General features: G+C 33.8%; 1 protein-coding gene across 1 annotated transcript in view; it reads right to left on the reverse strand.

The window, feature by feature from the left end:
* Window positions 1-21,469, reverse strand: part of LOC141334872 (protein unc-13 homolog B-like) — a 55,823-nt gene that overhangs the window by 31,498 nt on the left and 2,856 nt on the right. The window contains exons 2-17 of the mRNA XM_073840096.1: window positions 21,354-21,376; window positions 20,349-20,392; window positions 20,173-20,248; window positions 17,085-17,159; window positions 14,918-15,137; window positions 14,333-14,560; window positions 14,003-14,144; window positions 11,529-11,698; window positions 10,404-10,519; window positions 8,605-8,768; window positions 8,318-8,468; window positions 4,469-4,537; window positions 2,765-2,854; window positions 2,250-2,390; window positions 224-420; window positions 48-133 (exon numbers count right to left, since the gene is read on the reverse strand). Of these exons, the coding sequence (XP_073696197.1) occupies window positions 48-133; window positions 224-420; window positions 2,250-2,390; window positions 2,765-2,854; window positions 4,469-4,537; window positions 8,318-8,468; window positions 8,605-8,768; window positions 10,404-10,519; window positions 11,529-11,698; window positions 14,003-14,144; window positions 14,333-14,560; window positions 14,918-15,137; window positions 17,085-17,159; window positions 20,173-20,248; window positions 20,349-20,392; window positions 21,354-21,376 (1,992 nt within the window). The remainder of the gene's footprint in view (window positions 1-47; window positions 134-223; window positions 421-2,249; window positions 2,391-2,764; window positions 2,855-4,468; window positions 4,538-8,317; window positions 8,469-8,604; window positions 8,769-10,403; window positions 10,520-11,528; window positions 11,699-14,002; window positions 14,145-14,332; window positions 14,561-14,917; window positions 15,138-17,084; window positions 17,160-20,172; window positions 20,249-20,348; window positions 20,393-21,353; window positions 21,377-21,469) is intronic.

Below are 21,469 nucleotides of genomic sequence, written 5' to 3' on the forward strand. Positions count from 1 at the left end.
AAGGGCACACACACTTCCCATACATATAATTGTGTATTTCTTCATACCTTCCAGTGCATACTTCATGTCCTGAGCAAAGAGTGACCACATGACCTCAGCACTGACCTTCCCCACATTCAGCTCCTGAGGAAACCTGCACAGGACACACCAGAATAAATAGAACTCAAAGTATTTTTTTTTTTATTATATGTGTGTGTGATACTGTATTTGTGCAGTGACTGACTGATTTATGATTGAGCTGTAGGAGTTCCTGTCCTCCTCTATGATGGAAACTATTAAGGTAATGAGTTTGGGCCAGAAGTCCAAATTCTGTACGCTTGGTCCTGGTTCCTCTACAGCAGCATTTTCCTCCTCTTTCTCATCCTTCTTGTCTTCCTCTTCTTCATTCTCTTCTCCCTCTTCTTTCTTTTCTTGTGGTTTCTGTTGTATAGAACAATTGTATGATATAGAAAACACTGGGATGATAGAATGAATAAACAACAGATAAATGGATAGATGGATAAAGATAGATAAAACAATAGATATAAAGACAGAATAACAGATCTGATATAGAAAGAGAGACAGAGAAAGACAGAATGACAAAAACAAAACAACAGATAGAATGACAAAATGAGAGATAGAATAACAGACAGATATAGAAAGATAAAATTGCATGATAATGCAAAAAAATGACAAAATGAGAGAATGAGAAAGAGATATAGATATAGAAACAGAAAAACACAGATAGAATGACAGACAAAATGACAGAATGATAGAACGATGAATAGAAAGAAAGATAGAACGATAGAAAGATAAAGATAGAATGACAGATAGATGATGGATATAACGATAAAACGATAAATGTAATTGAATGATAGAATGATAGGACGATAAGACAGAATGATAAATATAGATAGAATGATAGATAGATGATAGAGATAACGATTGAATAAATGAATAAAATAAACAAACATAGTATGTTAGAACGATAGATAAAACAATAGATCGACAGACAGACAGATAGAACGCTAAAACAATGAATAGACAGAACGATAGACAGAACGATAGATATAGACAGAAAGATATAGAGATGATGGATATAGCGATCAAACGTTGAAACGATAAATGTAACTGAACGAAAGAATGATAAAACGATAGATAATGACAGAATGATAGACAGATATAGATAGAATGACAGATAGATGAGAGACAGATATAACGATAGAACGATAAACAGAGCGATAGAACGATAGATAGATAGATACAGATAGAACACTGGAATGACAGAATAACTGATAGAACGATGTATAGATAGACAGATACATAGAACGGTAGAATGATAGAACAATGATATTTAGATATAGAAAGAATGTCAGACAGACAAACAGACTGATAGAATAATGAATAGAAAGACAGATAGAATGATAGACAGAACGATATATAGAAATAGATAGAATGATAGATGATATAACGATAGAACGATACATGATGCAGAACGATAGAATGATAGATATAACGATAGAATGATAGAATAATAGACAGAATGATAGATAGATAGATAGATAGATAGATAGATAGATAGATAGATAGATAGATAGATAGATAGATAGATAGATAGAATGGTAGAACGACAGAATAGAACGATAGATAGAAAGACAGAATGACAGAATGATAAATAGATATAGATAAAACGACAGACATATAGACAGACAGAACTACAGAACAATGAATAGATAGAAAGACAGATAGAATAATAGACAGAACGATATATAGAATTAGATAGAATGATAAATGATGATATAACGATAGATGTAACAGAACAATAGAATAATAGACAGAATGATAGACAGATAATAGATATAACACTAGAACAATATATGTAACAGAATGATAGAACGATAGATACAATGATAAACAGAACAAAAGATTGACAGAAAGATAGAAGGACAGATAGAATGACAATGATAGACAAATAGATAGAATGATAGAGTCTATTGCAGAAACTCATAATTATACTGATGATTCATGGGCCTGACCTTTATGAACAAACGTGGTCTCTATGGTAACAGATAAATTCTATAAAATATTACTCATTTCAGGCTGATGTCCCAGGTTGAAATGCTGGAATCCCCCATGAGAAATTCAACCTCTAATAATGACATAATCTAAACAGAGATATCCAAACTAACTGTCAAACATGAGTGTAAGCATCCCCATCTGTGTGTGTATGCAAACAGACACCTGTGCATGACGTGAAAGTGTTTACTCACAGGCTCCACGGCCGGCTGGAACTGTCTGTTGTACAGCTCTTGGCAGTTGTTAAAGATGTACTCATATGTGGAGTTGAGACATGCTTTTACACAGTCTCTGACCACATGAGCGGCACGCGGGGGAGACTGCAGTTCCAGAACCTGGACAAAGGGGGCACCACAGAAGACAAGAACGTGTCTATATAAAAACAATGTAACACCCGCTAACAAATCAATAGTGACTAATCTCCGTTATGAAAGGCCGCACAAAAGCCTCTCTCTTTCAGCACAAAGAAATCAATCTTCATCTCAAACCTTCTATTATCCTTTTCTACTGTATGAACTCAGGCAGACAGAAATGACGGAGCGTTTACTCAAGACTATATAAAACACAATTGAATTACTCATCTCTATAGGATCTGTCACTCAATATATGTATTACAAATAAGACCCACAACATTGTATCTTCCAAACACTTTATGGAGGGCACTACAGCATGCTCAAGCTTGATCTGTTTTAGACAGACATTATCTTACCTTCAGTCTGAAGAATGTAATGCTAGTCAGCAAATCCACTGTGGATTTAAGATCTGCTAGACGTGGCTTACTGCTGGCTGGGAAATTATTCTGGAGATCAAAGGGACAGAATGAAGATCACAGGAAGCTTGAGTGAGAAGCACAGGATACTTGAGGAGAAGTAACAAACATGAACAACGGATCACTTATATATGCACATAAACAAAAAGTTTACTGTTCAAGTATACAGTGTTATAAAATGTATACATGCTAGCCACTCTCAAAACCAGTTGAAAATCACACATATAGATAGACCTATATACGTACTACGCCAAAAGTTTTTGAACCGTAAGATTTTTTTTATGTTTTTTAAAGAAGTCTCTTTGCCAAGCCTACATTATTTTTTATTATCATTTTTTAATTGTCAACAAATATACTATTTACAGGTGATACATCAAAAGCCAACAAAACATACATGACAGTAAACATGATTTGTGTGTGCGTGTTTGAAATATTTTTACTAAAATTATAGAAATTAATTTTTTTTTTTAGCAAGGATACTTTAAATTGATCAAAAGTGATGATAAAGACATTCACAATGTTATAAAAGGTTTCTAAGTCTTCTAAAATTTTACTCAGCTATTTTCAACATAATAAATGTTTTTTAAGCAGCAAATCAGAATATAAGAATGATTTCTGAAGAATCACGTGACTGAAGTATGCAAAAAAGCTTCAAATCATATGAATAAATTACATTTTAAAATATATTCAAATAGAAAACTGTTATTTTAAATAGTAAAAAAAAAAAATCAAATTTTTTCCTGTTTTTGCTGTACTTTGAATCAAATAAATGCAGGCTTGGTGAGCAGAAGAGACTTCTTTTGACTGGTAGTGTAACTTTTTGGGGTATGTGTGTATTGATTTTGGCCTAAATTGTATGTAAAATTTAGAAAAATTAAAAGTTCAAACTCACTGGCAAATCAGGATTTGTGCAGGAGTTGTGAAACATTCACATTTTACAAATAGGTATGTGGATGAGTGGATGACTATCTGTTCTTTTTTAAATAAAGGTCACATTAAAACTTGAAATAATGTTTTAAATACTGTTAAGTAATGTTTTGAATACTTAAAATGATGTCTTCAATCATTTTTACAAATATACCTTTTATATATAAACTATATTGTTTTACACTTGTCCATTAACCCACTTTCCATCATAAAACCATAAAAATCTATTATTATTATGAATTAATAATAAGAAGAATTATAGCAGTAGTAATAACAACAACAACAACAACAACAACAATAATAGTAAAAATAAGATGCTAGCCCAAAGCTCCAGCATACTTGTGTCCCTACAGTAAACAAGCAGTTTAAAATACAATTTTAGAAAAATATACACATTACATAAATACTGAAATGTTACATAAAGATTAATGACTTAAAAGGCTTTATTAGTTAAAAATAATACTTTTTTCTTTACAGCCCACATTTCTGCCCACAATAAAAACCTTTTTGAAAGTTTACCAAGGAGAAAACAGTTTCAGTAAAGAGCTTGAAAAATATAAGATGCAGTAAGACAACAAAAATAACATGTGTGAACAAAGTATTTTTTATTGTGTGTCATTTTCCAATTAAGCTGTCATTTTTTACACCACACAATTCTAGGCTGCATTAGCTGTGCCTGCAGATTAGGTTAAGCTCATGAACATGATGAATACTTACTCTGTATGTTGACAGGTCAATACGGAGCGAGTTATGAAGCTGATCCAGAAGTCTAACAAACCGATCTTTCTGCATTAACAGAGAGAACATTGAATCAGTGGTGAATAAAATTAAACAAACAAACAAAAAGAATTGGCTGTTTCTTTCTGTATTTGTAAAGGCACAAGCTGATTTCGTTCTAAAGTCAAAAGGAGACTGGTGTCAGAGAAACTCATCTTGTGGGGCTTTAAAATTTTTTTGCTCTGAATGGAATCTAGACCTTGAGCCAAGGACACCGAGTGTGGACACATACACACATGAACAAAAACATGCTGTGCAAACACACCAGAGACAGGCTTTTGGATAAATCCGTCTTATGGCAATGCGAAAACCTGAAAGGGAATCGAAGGGTCAGGGACGCCAACAAGGTCTCAGTTATTCACCATGTCGTATCTTTTCAAAATCCTTGTATGAGCAAGACTCCTACAGAGAAGGGTCCAGTACAAGAAAAGGAGGGGATGGGAGAGTTTGTGCTGTGCACAAATCCAAGCAGCTGTATTTATGCTTTGCTTTGATAGAATCAGAGGCTCCCACGACAGCATCTTCAGCTGTGTTGCATGAGAGCCTCAGTGGGTTTGGGATCAAAGGTTTTATGTGACTCTGATTATAACAGTCAAACTCACCATCACTGTGACCATATGTGACATTATATCTTATACAATAAGTATTTCTGGTAGGGATGTAACGGCATTATCAATATCGTGGTATTGCGATAGCAAAACTGTCTTTATATCATTGTGGTCACATGACGATATGAAACGATAGGTCTTCAAGGAAAAAAGTGTAGTTTTTAAAATATATTTAAACTTCTTATTCTAACATAATAGGTCTTTAAAGTTGTGGTTTGGGTCATTATGTTTTGGCACAGTATCTGTCAAACAAACTAAAACCAAAGCACAGTATATCTTAATCAGCTTATGATCCGGTGTTTTCCGTGCCTCAGAGCGGCTCAGTTCACAGTGAATGCAGTGAACTTGTTTATTGCATGTGCTGTGAATTAAGTGCACGTTTGGAACCCAACGGCCACCAGTTATGCTTTATTTTCACTGCAGATGATTACAGCATTTCACTAGATTTGTAGTAAGATGCGATGTTTCTGTCAGAATAAAAGCTTTACTGCCGTTTCCGTCAAAATAAGAGCTTAAATATGCAGTATGAATTGCTGACAGTTAGCGGTTTAAATGGGTAATGTTACTGCAGTCCAAACTCAAAATCTTTTTTTTCAAGTGTAGAAATGAGCAAATAAGTATTGTAATTTCCCTACTGTAGTGTAAAGCAAAAATAATATACCTATGAAATATTCATTTTCATTTATTTTACAGTGTGATTGTTTTACAATATATGGCTATTACTGTCAGGAATAACAATAATATTAAATGGTTATTATTATTATTATTATTATTATTATTATTATTATTATTATTATTATTATTATATTCTAATTTGTTTTGCTTCCTAAAACAATGTATGTGAATGTAATGTACACTGAGACAGTATATGACAAATAAAAAGATGGTTAAGTCTCCTTTAAAGTTCAGGTACAAGTCAATTTACTGACTTTTTTCTGACTTAAAGGAACCATATGTAAGAAATTTATGTCAGTTAATCATAAAATGGCCCTGAAATGTCACTAGACATTAAGAAATCATGTTCATTTCAAATACTTATATCACTGACAACAGTGGTCTGGCCAGGATATTGTCATTTAAAAGTGAGAGTTGCAGCCCACAACTGATGTTATTGTTGTCGTTTTGTGTTTTGGTCTAAGGCTCCACCCTCCAGCTATCTACCAATCACGAAGTCAGTAGAGTTTCGTGAGACGGGTTGCCAGCTCTGTTACAGCTGCGGCTATACTAACGTGTCGGATTAAACATGTATAACGTTACGAAACGAAAAAGACCTCGTTTTGAAACCGAAATACGTCGTGACACAGTCCGAAATAAAACAAGGATTGGTATAGGATATGCCTTTGAAAGATGGAGACGGCTGAAAACGGAGAAGAATTTGAAGACAGATGCTTTCGTTGGTAATTTTTTCCTGAACAGGTAAGATTCATCTATGTTTGGCTAACTTTGCTTCAGTACTCAGTGGATTTTCCGCGGTCGGCCGAGCTAAATGCGTTCATAAAAAGCTTTATATCGCACCACTAGCAGGGTTGGAAAACAACCTATGTTCCGACTGAAATGTGGTATTACAGTACATCTTTGCGAAATATTTGGCTAATCGCCATCTGTAAATTTTTGCAATACATAATTACTTCGCAAAACATCTCTTGTGAAGCATAAACATAATTAACAGAAGAAAAACAAATTACTGTGTGTCACTTGCCGTTGGAAGCTCCTTATTGCAGCCTACTCCTGCAGCTTAGCTGGCAACCTCGAGTCAGGGGGGAGCGGGAGGGGATACACCGTTCTACAGTATTTTGAATGTGATTGCAGTACCAGTTTTGGCCACAATCCTACATACGGTTCCTTTAAGTTTTCTTAGTTAAGATCATGGGTTGGAGCTCTTAATTTTGATAATTTTTAACTCTCAAAGTGCATTAGATAGAATAATTTTACTTTAAAAAGTCTCCCAAGTCTTCATTTGTCCAATTTTTTAAATATTGCAATAAATATCGCATTGTGGACTTCATATCGAGATTGTGAGATTTTGATATTGCTACATCCCTAACTTACGATCTTTAAATTTTATTGAATGACATTCTAAAAAACACTGAGATTTGGTCAAATAGCACTAGGACTTTTCAATGTTACTTAGTTTAGTACTCACATGTCGTGTCGTGTGACAGCGCAGTGTGCGCTCAGAATTCGTTATAAGAAGTATAAACTAATATGGTTTCAAAAGCATAATTTCAGCATTATAGACAAGATAATCAAAACCAAACAGAGTATCTGAGGAACAAGCTAAAAAGACACAGCCCTTTTAAGGAAAAGGGGGCTGGAAGCAGCAGGTCATTTACATTTAAAGATACATGCATGAAAACTGTGTTTCTGCTTCCACTCAAAATAGGCATTTTCAAAATGATAGAATAAATGATCTGTGAGGTATTTTTAGCTGAAACTTTACGGACTCATTCTGGGGACATCTGATACTTATATTACATATTGTAAAAAGGGGCCTAATAGTTCTCCTCAAATGCATCCTTGTTGAATAAAAGCATTAAAAATATTATGAATGGTAGTGTACATATTTGTACGAAAAAAATGTATACAAAAGCTCAGTTCAAAAAACAGCAGCTTTTCTAATAACAAGGTATTTTTTATTCAGTGACATAGAAAAAGTAATGCTAAGCTGCTTTTTTGTCATTGTTCTGACCAGTTTTACCATTGATGGACCTAAAGAATAATCAAACCCAAACTATCCTTCCAATGGTCAGACCATATGTGAGTCTGGATCACAAAACCTGTCATAAGGGTCAGTTTTTTGAAATTCAGATTTATACATCTTTTGAAACTCAATAAATAATCTTTCCATTGATGGTTTGTTAGGATAGGTCAATATTTGGCCAAGACACAACGATTTGAAAATCTGGAATCTGAGGGTACAAAAAAATCATAATATTGAGAAAATCGCTTTTTAAAGTTTTCCAAATGAAGTTCTAAGCAATGCATATTACTTTTTGACATATTTACGATATCCTAATGATTTCTGGCATAAAAGAAAAATTTATAATTTTGACCCATATAATATAATATAATACCCATATTTTTGGCTATTGCTACTCATATATACCCATGCTACTTAAGACTTAAGGTTTTGTGGTCCAGGGTCATATGTTGGCTGTGTGAGATGTAGAATTAACATTACCCCAAAGTTGGAGGCAGTGAAGCGATCACAGGCGGAGACGTTGGTGACTGACGTGGGATGAGCGTAGAATGCGTTGATGTTGGCCAGGAGTGTGCTCATTGCCGCAGGGACACCAGACAGCATGTACTTATAAGACAGACATGCAAAATGCCTACAGGTGGACAGACAGAGACATTCAGTAAGTAACTGAGAATGCTTTTAACTGTGATTCATTGCTTCTCACCAAAACAAGTCTGAATACAGACAAAATGACTGTCAGAATACAGACAAAATGCTCCAGGGCTTACGTCATGGCCTGATAGATGGATTCTATTCCGTAGCGCATGGCAAACTCGTCTACAATATCCTGAGCCATCTCATCAAAGTAGACCTTCCAGGCATCATCTCCTCGTGCCGTGGGCAACTTCACCACACCTTGTCCTTCAATGTCTGTCACAAAGTGAAAGAAATTCTAAAAAAAAAAAAGAGAGGAGAAAAAGGGTAAGTGATGCGGTTTGCTATAGAAACTGTCTGTTTGTTTGTACAATATCATTTAAATTTTAAATTTGATTTTAGTATATTAGTATATATTTAGTATATTTTAATTTTAGTACAGTTGAGGTCAAAAGTTTACACCCTCTTTCAGAATCTGCAAAATGCTATTTTTTTTTTAACAAAATAAGAGAGATTATACAAAATGCATGCTATAGTTTATTTCGTACTGACCTGAATAAGATATTTCAAATAAAAGAGATTCACATATATTCCACAAGAGAAAACAAGTTAAATTTTTTAAAGTTTAAAAGTTTACATCTCCTCGATTCTTAATACGGTCTCTACCTAAATGATCCACACAGATGTTTTTTTTTTTTTTGGTTTAGTGATAGCTGTTCATGAGTCTCTTGTTTGTCCTAAAAGGTTAAACTGCCTGCTGTTCTTTAGAAACATCCTTCAAGTCCCACAACTCTTTGGTTTTCCAGCATTTTTGTGTATTTGAACCCTTTTCAACAATGACTTTATGATTTTGAGATCCATCTTTTCACACTGAGGACAACTGAGGGACTCATAAGCAACCATTACAGAAGGTTCAAACACTCACTGATGTTCCAGGAGGAAAAGCCATGCATTAAGATCCGAGGGGTGGAAACTTTTTGAATTTTAATATCAGGGTAAATTTAACTTATTTCGTCTTCTGGGAAACATGTAACTATTTTCTCCATTCTGTTCAAAGGTTTTTACCCCCCGGCTCTAAAGGCATGGTTTTTCCTTCTGGAACATCAGTGAGTGTTTAAACCTTCTGTAATAGTTGCAAATGAGTTCCTCAGTTGTCCTCAGTGTGAAAAGATCTCAAAATCATTTCGTCATTGTTTGAAAGGGTTCAAATACACAAAAATGCTGTAAAACCAAAGAATTTGTGGGACCTGAAGGATTTTTCTAAAGAACTGCAGGCAGTTCAACTGTTCAGGACAAACAAGGGACTCACGAACAACTATTATTAAACAGAAAAACACACAGCTGTGGATCATTCAGGTTAGAACACAGTATTAAGAATCAAGGGGGTGTAAACTTTTGACATTTTTATAAATTCAACTTTTTTCTCTTGTGAAATATATGTAAACATCTTTTATGTAAAATATTTTATTCAGGTCAGTACTAAATAAACAATAACATGCATGATGTATGATCCCTCTTATTTTGATAAAATAATTAACATTTTGCAGATTCTGAAAGGGGGATATCAACTTTTGACCTCAACTGTATATTTTAAAATTGAATTTATTGCTGTGATGCAAAGCTGAATTTTCAGCATCATTTCTTCAGTCTTCACATGATCCTTCAGAGATCACTCTAATATGCTGATTTGCTACTCAGAAAACATTTGGCATAATTGTTGCTTAATATTTTTCTGGAAACCATGACACATTCTTTGATGAATAGTTAAAAAACGTCCAAATCATCAGCAATTATTTTAAAGAGAAATATTTTGTAACAATATGAAGGCCTTTACTGTCACTTAAGATTACAAAAACTAAACCCCACATTTTTTGGTAGTGCATATAGACATTTGCCATCTAAAAAGAATTTAAGGTGGTGTGTAGAGGTTTACCTCATGCAAACAGGTGTATTGAACATGATAAGGGGCCACTTTCTCTTCCCCTTTAATTTCCACACTTATCTGCAATCTGATGGCCCCTGATACCGCTGACTTGTCTGTGCGCTTTTCTGCAGAGGTTAGAGATTACACATGGCCATAACATATCTGATATAAAAAACAAGTCTCCATTTATCACATCTCGTCTTAATGATGACCCTTGATGCAAGTACAGTACAGAAAATGGTATCTTCAAATGTAAAGACAGACTCAAGATTTTACAAGGAATACTAATACTGAATATTTTATCAGAAACAATTTATTGTTTTAGGAAGCCATACAGAACAGATTAGACATTAATGTACTGAGCTCTAATGAAAATCAAAACTGAAGAACAACTTTCTCATTTCTGTAACATTATTATGCAAAGAGAGAAGCAGCCATGTGGCTGCAGACTAGTTAAACCATCTGACTGACTGTAAAATGTCCAGCACCAGTGTTCAGCATATTAAATTCATTATGAAAGTTTTCATGAATAGCTAAAAGTATAATTTGGCATATTTTAAGGTTACAATCTTAAATTCTAAATCCATGCAAGTCATTCCATTATATAATTTTTATGTGATCAGGCTTATTACAACATTATAAATGTTATAATATGTAATAAATTTATGACCTGAACTGCAATCCCAATACTTAAACAGATGGTTTAATTCCTTGTGTGACATACAATGGAGCCAATGCAGTTTTTAGTCCTAAAACTCTTAAAAATTACCACTGTCTAGTCATGGGTCCCCTTTGAGAATTTCTAATGGGTTTTTCGAAAATCAGTTTTAGATTTATGAGAAAAATAAGGTCTTCATTAGCCCTTATGGAGCAACTTCAGGTTTAAATAACAACTTGCATTAAAGCACATGAAGGTTTCAAAATTCATGTTTGAGATGTGACAGCATGAAATTTATTTTGTAGAACAAAGCATAAAACCCTTTTAAATTTCCAGAGGGGACCCACAGCAAATTAAACTTCAAGTTTGTCTACAAATTGACGTCATGACTGCAAAGAATAAAGAGAATAAAAAAGATAATCTGAAGAAATCAAATAATACCTCACATTGAAACTAACATAGACAGAGGAACTTACCAAGGTTGTACCAGACATCCATTTCTCCACTGAGGGTTCGGACCTCGATGATGCTCTGACCCAAAAAGTCATCAGACTCTCTCTTCAGACGCTGCTTCACACGAGACTTTATATCATCATCTTCATCCCATACACGCAGTTTAATGCGGTCAGATGAATTGTGGCACTCACTAGGGAGGAAAGGGTAAGGTTGTGAACAAATAACAGCTGCTTCATGAAAGAGATTTTACAGGTTGTAAAATCGGACTGGATGAGATTCTTACAGAGCCAGAAAAATTTATATACCTGTGATTTCAACACAGTTAACAACTATTCAATATTAACACAAGTTGCTACACTTCCTGACAACTGTAAACAGCCTACAGATATGTTAATGAACTAAACTGCATTACTTAGAATACGTGTTTACTGTGATTATTTAAATTATGCATTTAATTAATTTTGTTTGGTACTTTTTATTTAAAAAAAAAAAGAAGAAAAGAAACCTAAAACTTAAAGGGATAGTTCACTCCACAAAACAAGCAGAAAAAAGGCATTACCTGCAAATATTTAAATAATAACATGTAAATTGAAATAGTCACCATTGACAAATGTAACTTTTTTAGTCACAGTCTGGTGCCCTGATTATGATATTGCCATGGTTAAGAATTGTTGTGAGATGAAACTGCATGAACCCCCCTTAACCACTGTAATTATGTGCCTTATCATTATTTAATAACCTGTCAGTTCATAAAAGCAATAATTAAAGGGATGGTTTACCAAAATTCTGTCATCATTTACTAATCCTCAAGTTATTCCAAATTCATATGAATTTCTTTCGTTTGTTGAGGACATTTAGAAGAATCTTGGTAACCAAACAGTTGTTGGTAGACTTTCATAGTATTTATGTTTTTTCATACTATAGAAGTTAGTGGCTACCACGAACTGTTTGGTTACCAAAATCCTCAAAATATCCTCTTTTGTGTTCAGGTTTGGAACAACTTGAGGGTGACTAAATGATGACAGAAATTTAATATTTTGGTAAACCATCCCTTTAATTATTGCTTTTATAAACTGACAGGTAATTAAATAATGATAAGGCACATCATTACCATGGTTAAGGGTGGTTCATGCAGTTTCGTCTCACAACAATGCTTAACCATGGCAATATCACAATCAGGGCACCAAACTGATATTTGCATGTAATGCCTTTTTTTTCAGCTTGTTTTGCGATCACATCTTAACAACAGATGCTGCGCATCAAACACCAACGGTGAAAGCAAAAACGCAAAAAGCAGATTATGGCAGCATGAGAGAGGTAAAAAATTATGGTGCAAAGTAAAAGCACAGACAAGCAGTGTCTACTTTGTGCACAAGTTGAACAAAATACAACAGGTAAAGCTGTTAGCTGTGTGGACATTAACAATCGCTAACAAATCTTGTTTATAATTGATACTTATATGGCTTGCATGTCAAGACCTTTAGTCTATATGATGTGTTCTGTTAATGCTTGGACATCAGATCACTTGCAGCCCAATAATCTCAGTAAGCTTTGTGCTTTGTTACCTTTTAATAAAAGTATTAGCTTTGAAATTCTGCCAAATTCATAATGGAAAAAAAAGAAGATAAAATTCAACACCTCCTATAAAAATAGTATGTTACTAATGCAGAAAAATGGACTGGATGTGTCCAAGACATATGACAGCATTTATAGGATGCATTGAGGAGGAGCCCAAACTACATTCATTGGCAATGCTGACATAATTATAGTCTGTGATATTGGCTCCTTAAGTAATTCTTTTGTCTGGAGCCCTGACAATAATGTGGCTTTTTGCTTTGTTTTTGCGGCACCACATCATATTAGATTATTGGTAAATGTAATGCAATGCAGTACTTTCTTTCTGCATAATGTTTTAGTAGTGTATTCTTTAAAAATCTTGTTTAAAAACTACATCATGATTTTTATAAACTGTATGCTGAAGCTCCACAAGTAAGAATTTAATTTTAGTTAGTACGCTGTACCCTGTACATATGCAAATAAAAAAAACTTTGACTTGACTTTGTCTTACAAGCCTGTAGGACTGAAAACTTGCAAATGAGATTTCTTTAAAATCTTATATCAATATCTCATTTCACTTTTTCTCTTAGCCTTGCAATAAGATAACATTGAGAGCAAATAGACACCTTTACTAAAGTCTCCTACTTATCAGTAGCATCTCCTGTGGAGTTTAAGAAAAGATCTCAACAATCAAACAAACTGTGATCAGATTTGGCAAGACAAATCAAACAAAAGTCCAAGATCTCAATATCCACCAAATTATTACAGCTATGCTATCCATATTCAATTTACAGCTCTATACTCTTGTTTCACTCTTGACAACACCTAAGCACTGAAAACACCTAATTACACTGAAAATAAACGAGAATAAGAACACAGCAGATAAAAGAGGATTTCAAAAGAACAAGGAGAGCAGAAAATATTGTATAAGACTCACAAGTTGAACGTCTCCTCCCACACAGGGTTGAGGTTGCCGTAGATAGTTTTGGTTCTCTTCTTAGTCTTGCCAACCTGAACGGTCACATATGGATCACTGGAACCAGTTCTGTCTTTAGCCTGCAGGCCCTGAGCGCTCACCACTGGAAAACACACATGAACACACAGACTCTTATGAGATTAACCCACAATCAAAAAATGAATAGAAAACTGCTGGCACAGTGCATGTTATTAAAAGCCCTTTTAGAAATCTGCATTTATACAACCATTCCTTGAATATTTAGATCACTGAAAGGTATCAGAGCAAAAACAGCTGTCCTTGCTTCCGTACCCGTGATGGAGATTTTGGCAGACCACTTTGATGTTCCATCAAGCACAGTCTGTTTGATGGCCTTCATCTGCTGAGCATGGTTCAGTTTAGTCACACTGAACACAAGCCGTATCAACTCAAAGATTTCAGGCTTGTTCCTCTCTCGGATCTTCATGCGGTCCTTCATGGCCGATATGATATGCTGGGTTCTGTCCTCTGCTCCCGTTTTGGAGCTCTTCTCAGCAGCTCCTAGTAATTGTAGAGATGTGTTTATTAATATTATTTACCTTTAAAATAAAACATGCAATAAGAATAGCACAAAAATTGTATGCTGTACAAGTGAAGAGTTTCGGTTTTACATTTGTACCTTTTTGCATTAAGCATTAACATCAAAGTACAATGCTGACTTTAAAAATTAGCATTTTTTTAATATATTTTACACTCATTAAAAAGCATTCGTCAACAGCACAGATGTAACATTCATAAAGGATAGATAAATATTGAACTAAATAAACAGCTGTGACTATAGCATGCAACACTTAAGTAATAATACATATTGGTTTCTTATGTTGTTGCTTGTTTTTCCATATTTGGTTAGTGACTCACTCTGTAAACAGTCTGCGTTGAGAAGCTCCTGGCATTTTTCGTGGCATTTGACTCCACATTCTGAACAGCGCATGCCCTGCCGTGCGATGCCCCACAACAAACCCTCACACTCATAGCAGTAGGTGGGCGTGGTGGCCGTCCACACTTCAAAGTTATGGGGCGTCGTGCAAGAAATGGGGTAAATCAGAGCCTGGAGGGTCTTCTTGTACACGTGATTCTTCTACAGAGAAAGAAAAAAACTGAAAATAGTTTCTGCCAGGAATGAGTCCTAGACATAACCCTGAAGAAGACATTTCAAAACAAAGCCCAGATCACATGTAGGATGTGTTGAAATGGAAAAAAAAAATCTTGAAGTTGTTAGGAATGGTTCAAAGAGAAAACAGGAGAAGCACTGAGAAGCAAAAAGGTAAGAGTAAGAGTACAAGATACGCTTTATGAATTCTGGTCTTGGTTCATGATGTAGGTGTAGTTATGGGAGTGGGCAGACAGGTGTCAAAGTGATGACCAAATGAGAGCCACATCACATCTTTATCTACATAATGTGTAGGTGGTATACATCTTTTTTGGAGAAAAATAAAAGCAAAAAAACCATAATCAGTCCAGAGAATTTGGATAAAAGACAATTCAACTAGAATTCTGCCAACAATTACTCTATTATCCTTACAAGACTTTTGTTGTTACAAACCACACAATGGAAGCCTCAATGCCATGGAATGAAATTAAAAGGAGACAAATGCTGTCAAACTATAAAAATGACAAAAAAGCACCATGAATGTGATAAAATTATTCAAATATCTGAAAGTGTGCTGAAGAGCTATAATTATTATTATTATTATTATTTATATTATTTTCCTTCTGTGAACTATTTAATGAATACATATGATGCAAATCAAATCATTATTTCCTGAAAACTATATTCAAACATACAGTTGAAGTCAAAAGTTTACATACACCTTGCAGAATCTGCAAAATATTAATTATTTTACCAAAACAAGAAAGATCATACAAAATGCATGTTCATTTTTTATTTAGTACCGACCTGAATAAGATATTTCACATAAAAGACATTTACATATAGTCCACAAGAGAAAATTGTTGAATTTATTAAAAAAAAAGAACCTCATTCAAAAGTTTACATACAGTTGATTCCTGAAAGTTAAACAGTTGTGTTTTTTTGTTTTGTTTTATGACAAGTTAAGTTTTAAACAGTTAAACTGCCTGCTGTTCTTCAGAAAAATCCTTCAAGTCCCACAAAAATTTCATCTTTTCACACTGAGGGACCCATATGCAACTATTCAAATGCTCACTGATGCTCCAGATGGAAAAACAATGCATTAAGAGCTGAGGGTGTAAACTTTTGAATAGATATGTGTTAATTTTTCTTATTTAGCTTAAATATCATATTTTTTATTTAGTACTGCCTTCGGAAGCTACAGAAAATACTTATATGTTTTCCAGAATATAAAATAAGTTAAATTTACCCTAATCTTCAAATTCAAAAAGGTTTCACCTCCCGGCTTTTAATGTATTGTGTTTCCTTCTGGAGCATCATTGGAAAGGGTCCAAATACACAAAAAGGTTAACAAAACCAAATAATTTGTGGCACCTGAAAGATTTTCCTGAAGAACAGCGGACAGTTTAACTGTTCATGACAAACAAGGGACTTGTGAACAACTGATACTAAAAAAATAAATAAAATTAGATTAAGAATCAAGGTGATGTAAACTTTTGAACAGGGTCATTTTTATAAATCCAACTATTATTTTCTTTTGTGGACTAAACATCTGTTATGTGAAGTATCTTATTCAGGTCAGTACTACATAATAAATAACATACTTTTTTATGATCCCTCTTATTTTGGTAAAATAATTAACATTTTGGAGATTCTATAAGGTATGCTGGACTTTTCCAATCATTTATTCCAACTCTCTCCCACAAATCTGTTGCAATTTAGGCAATTTTGTTCTGTCTCCATTTAATCAGCAACCAGTTGTTAGAACAAGGTCCTGCTCTCCATTTCTTCTTTTTCAATAATCAGGTTTACTCAAATGTATGTGATAATGCAGAAGAATAGCTTTGTCACTACTTCTGTTACAACACAACTTTAACAATTAGATGAAGTGAGAAGCAGATAGATGACAGATGTTTGTGTATTTTGCAGTCTTACCAGTTCTTCATCCTTCAGTGAAGAGCGTGCAGCTAATGCATGTGAGATCCCTGCTTTCCTGGACTGCACAAGAGACTGAGAGGAGAACAAAGGTTGAATAAGAACATGTGCTTAATTACACAATCAGTAATAGTAGTACTCATTATACCATAATGGTTCTGTGCTCACCCAGTAGGTTTAGGATTGTTTGTAATGTCTCTTTAAACACTTGGTAAATGTTATTCCATGCCTGTACTACATTCCCAATAATATGCTAAACAGTATTCAGCCATTAAGGACACCCTGTCTACCTGAATAGCTTTTAGCATTTCACAGCTAACTTAGTAAATTACTAAAAGCCATAATAAAGAATAGTACAAACAACATACACAAAAAACAGCCTAAAACGACTGTTCATAAAATATGCTGGAAAAACTCTCAATGATTGTTACATAGCTAAAGGCTGACCAATACTCCAAAGATTGATTTTCCATGAGAACAGAGATAAGAGCGCAATTTAGCCTCTCATAGCTAATGACAGTGATTCAAAACAAGCAAATGTCTGGCTACATCTTTTCTCTGACCATCAATTGCTCGGCAAGTCAATTGCGAGTGGTACAGGGTGAGTGAGGGAGCTGGCAGGTCATGGCTAAGGTTTAGTCAATGAAAAAAGGGCCTGAAAGCTAACTACAAGGATCGATATTACATTGCTAGGAGAAAATGGCACTCCTACAAACAAAAAGAAAATAAGTTGCAGCGTCATATAAATCCAATAAAAAAAAATTTCTCACTTACATATCATTTGGATGGCTCATCTAAATTGTTATTGCCAAAAATTATTAAAATTTAGGCATAAAATAATGAATGATAAAACATACACCACCAGTCAAAAGTTTTTGAACAGTAAGATTTTTAAACAAGTCTCTTCTACTCACCAAGCCTGCATTTATTTAATCCGAAGTACTGCAAAAACAAGTACAATTTTGAAATATGTTTACTATTTAAAATAACTGTTTTCTATTTGAATATATTTAAAAAAGTAATTTATTCTTTTGATTTCAAAGCTGAAATTTTTGCATCATTACTCCAGTCACATGATCCTTCAGAAATCATTGTAATAATCTGATTTGCTGCTGAAAAAACATTATTATTATTTATTATTATTCTATTGAAAACAGCGGAGTAGAATTTTTTCAGGTTTCTTTGATAACTATCATCACTTGCACAATTTAAAGCATCCTTGCTAAATATATATACTCCTTGCTAACTACTGTATATATACTAAATATATGACTCCAACCTTTTGAATGGTATGTAATAAAATATACGCTTTTTATTGCAAAATGTATATATATATATATATATATAAATAAATGCTAATCTTTGGATATTTCTATTCATCAAAGAATCTTAAAATATGTGTTAAACTGTTTTAAATATTGACTTCTAAAGGATCAAGTGACACTGAAGACTGGAGTAATGATGCTGAAAATTTAGCTTTGACCACAGGAATAAATTAGATTTTAAAATATATTCAAATAGAAAGCAGTTATTTTAAATAGTAAAAATATTCACAATTTTACTGCTTATGCTAGATTTTGGATCAGATAAATGCAGGCTTGGTGAGCTGAAAATACTTTTTTTACTGTGCAAAACTTTTGATTTGATATTTATCATTTAAATACAATTTTTAAAAGCTCTAATTATAGGTAACACTTTACAATAATATTGTAAATGTTAACATTAGGCAACAACTTGGTTATAGCAATTATTTAACCAATAAACACCACTTTCACAGACTATATTGGATATATTGGATTATTGCATCACAGAATGATAATGGATTATTGAATAATTTTACTCATTGTAACTGTGCTTCTAATTATGCTAATATATATTCAATTCTAATGATAAAATATTTTAATGTGTACACATTGACATTAAAGGAAGGAAGAAATTATTCAATTGTAGCATCCAGGATTCATTACACAGAAACATTTGACCACCAAATTCAGTGACTGACCATTCATAATCAAGTATTCCAGAGTGTGCAATAACCTTTGTTTATATTCAGCTGATCACACTTCATAAACAACTTTCACACAAAAAAAGAAGTGTTTGTTGCCATGAAAACAGTTGTGCAAGCCAAACGCTTCAATTCAAGCCTGTTTTTATTTTGCATTTATTCTTTTTGTCCCCTCCACAGCATGCCAAATATATCTGTGTGGGTTTCGGTTTTATTGTATCGCAACAAAGGCCGATTGATAAAAGTTCCCCATTTCTGACTCATGGGCATGACAGTGAACCGGAGAAGACAAGCACTTCATATAGAGCTCCGTTGCTCAATCGTATACACACTTGTCTGCTTTTTAATGCACCAGTCACATAAGATGTCCCTCTTTAAGGGTGAAGAGAAGACATTCAATTACAAGATGGCTGGAAAAATACATTGACACATTTACATGAACACCAAAATCCATTATAAACAAAAGCAGACCACTTGTAATATCAAACCCTTCTGAGACAGGATGTCATGCAGTCTTTCATTGGTGATATAGCATTACTGCTCACTGCAATCACACCTGATTTGAGCAGCCAATGAAAGATGATGGTATCACACACTAAAAATGAAACTGAGCACAAATCATTTTTGACATACAATCTACATCTATATAATCCATTTTATATTTTGGGGGGGAAAGAAGACAGCACTTTTGCCTTCAGTGTGAACAGGCAAATTGCTTGTCACTGGAATTTTTTTAAGACACCCTGTTATAGCTAAAATAACATTTTAGACCTAAAAATGAAAACATATGCCTACAAAATGTGTAGAGTAAAGGATTCATTTTCAGTAAAAGCTGAAATATCTTGAATTGTGGAGCATTCACTAATAGAAAGGTTTACTTACCATCGCCTAGTAATGAAGGAAAGCATTAAGAAAAAACAAATGACAGAAGAAAATCAGATCAGATTTCAGCTAAACTTGAAGTTAGATTAGAGAAGTATTGTGACATGTTGTAAATATTGTGCATATTGTGAATGCTGCGTTTTGATTTGAGTGGAGGTGTGGGAAAATAAATAAATAAATTAATTAATAAAAATCACTCACCACTTCGCTAACCAAGGGAATAGGCTTCTTCTTCCTAAGGTCAGGCATGCTATCAATGCCAAATATTCCTCCTCCCCTAAAGATAATAATATGGATATTCCGGTAATGGAAAACAAATGTTTAGCACAGCTAAACAACACATTCAAACAGTGCAAAAAATGAGCAAGAGATCATACCCAGATTTGGCCCATGGATGTTTGTTATGGTCTCCATTGATATTCTGTTGAGAGATTGATCATATTGTCAAGCATTAAAACAAATATAAAATGTTAAAAGTTCATGTAGACAACAAAAACAGCACTTGGAAAAGTGGGAAATGGGGAGAAAGAGCAATAGAGAAAGCCCTGCCATTTGGTTGATTGAATTTCACCACTATATTTATGAATATAGAAGCGGAATGTTCTAGTAAAGACAAGTTTAGACATGCAAGGGCTCAGAAACTCAAGTACTCAAAACTCTCTAATCTACACTTCTTGTCAGAAAATCACAATTTAATTTATTTTCAAGATGCACAATAGTATCCTTACACTAGGAAAGAGATGCAAAAGAGATGCTTTTGATGCAAAGTGAATACTGAAAGACGCTTCTGAAAGATATATCTAACACTTCTCTTGCAAAGAAGCAATTATACAACAAATTGTAACAAATTATTGAGTTATGAAAAAACATCAGGCTGTGCATTAAATGAAACATTTAGACTCAAAAATATCAAGAATTGTTAATGTAATTAATGTAATGTAACAAAATCAATAAATTCCTCATGCTTAATCATCTGTAATGCCAAACCCCTTCAAACTAAAAGGTTGAGGGAAAAATCATTGCTATAAAACTCTTGACTCAGCAACTCTAGCAACAGGCCTTAAAATGAATCTGCCATCACAGTTTCTATTTTATACGGTATAACTGGAAGGGATACTTTAATGAGTCACAATCAATAACACGGACTGAAAATGTGTGTAATGTTTACAATGCAGCATAGACTACATGCCCTGAGAACAAGGCATGATTTAAAAAAACGAAATAAAACATAGACATGAGTTACTCAAACACAATGCAGAAAATCCAAGAAAAAGGAGCCTGTTAGCACCATGCACACTAAAGAACTTCAAACTGCATTATTTATCTCTAGCATGCAAACATAAAACATCAAGGCACTTTTTAAACAATGTGAAAAAAATAACCTGATCTTCATCCTGGCTTCCATCTGAAAACAACAACAAATAGCACATCAAGCAACTGTATCACATCATTTTTAACTAGACAACATTATAAAGCAATTAAACTTGTTGTCCAAGAC

Source organism: Garra rufa, chromosome 5, assembly GCF_049309525.1.
Source record: "Garra rufa chromosome 5, GarRuf1.0, whole genome shotgun sequence".
Lineage (NCBI taxonomy): Eukaryota > Metazoa > Chordata > Actinopteri > Cypriniformes > Cyprinidae > Garra > Garra rufa.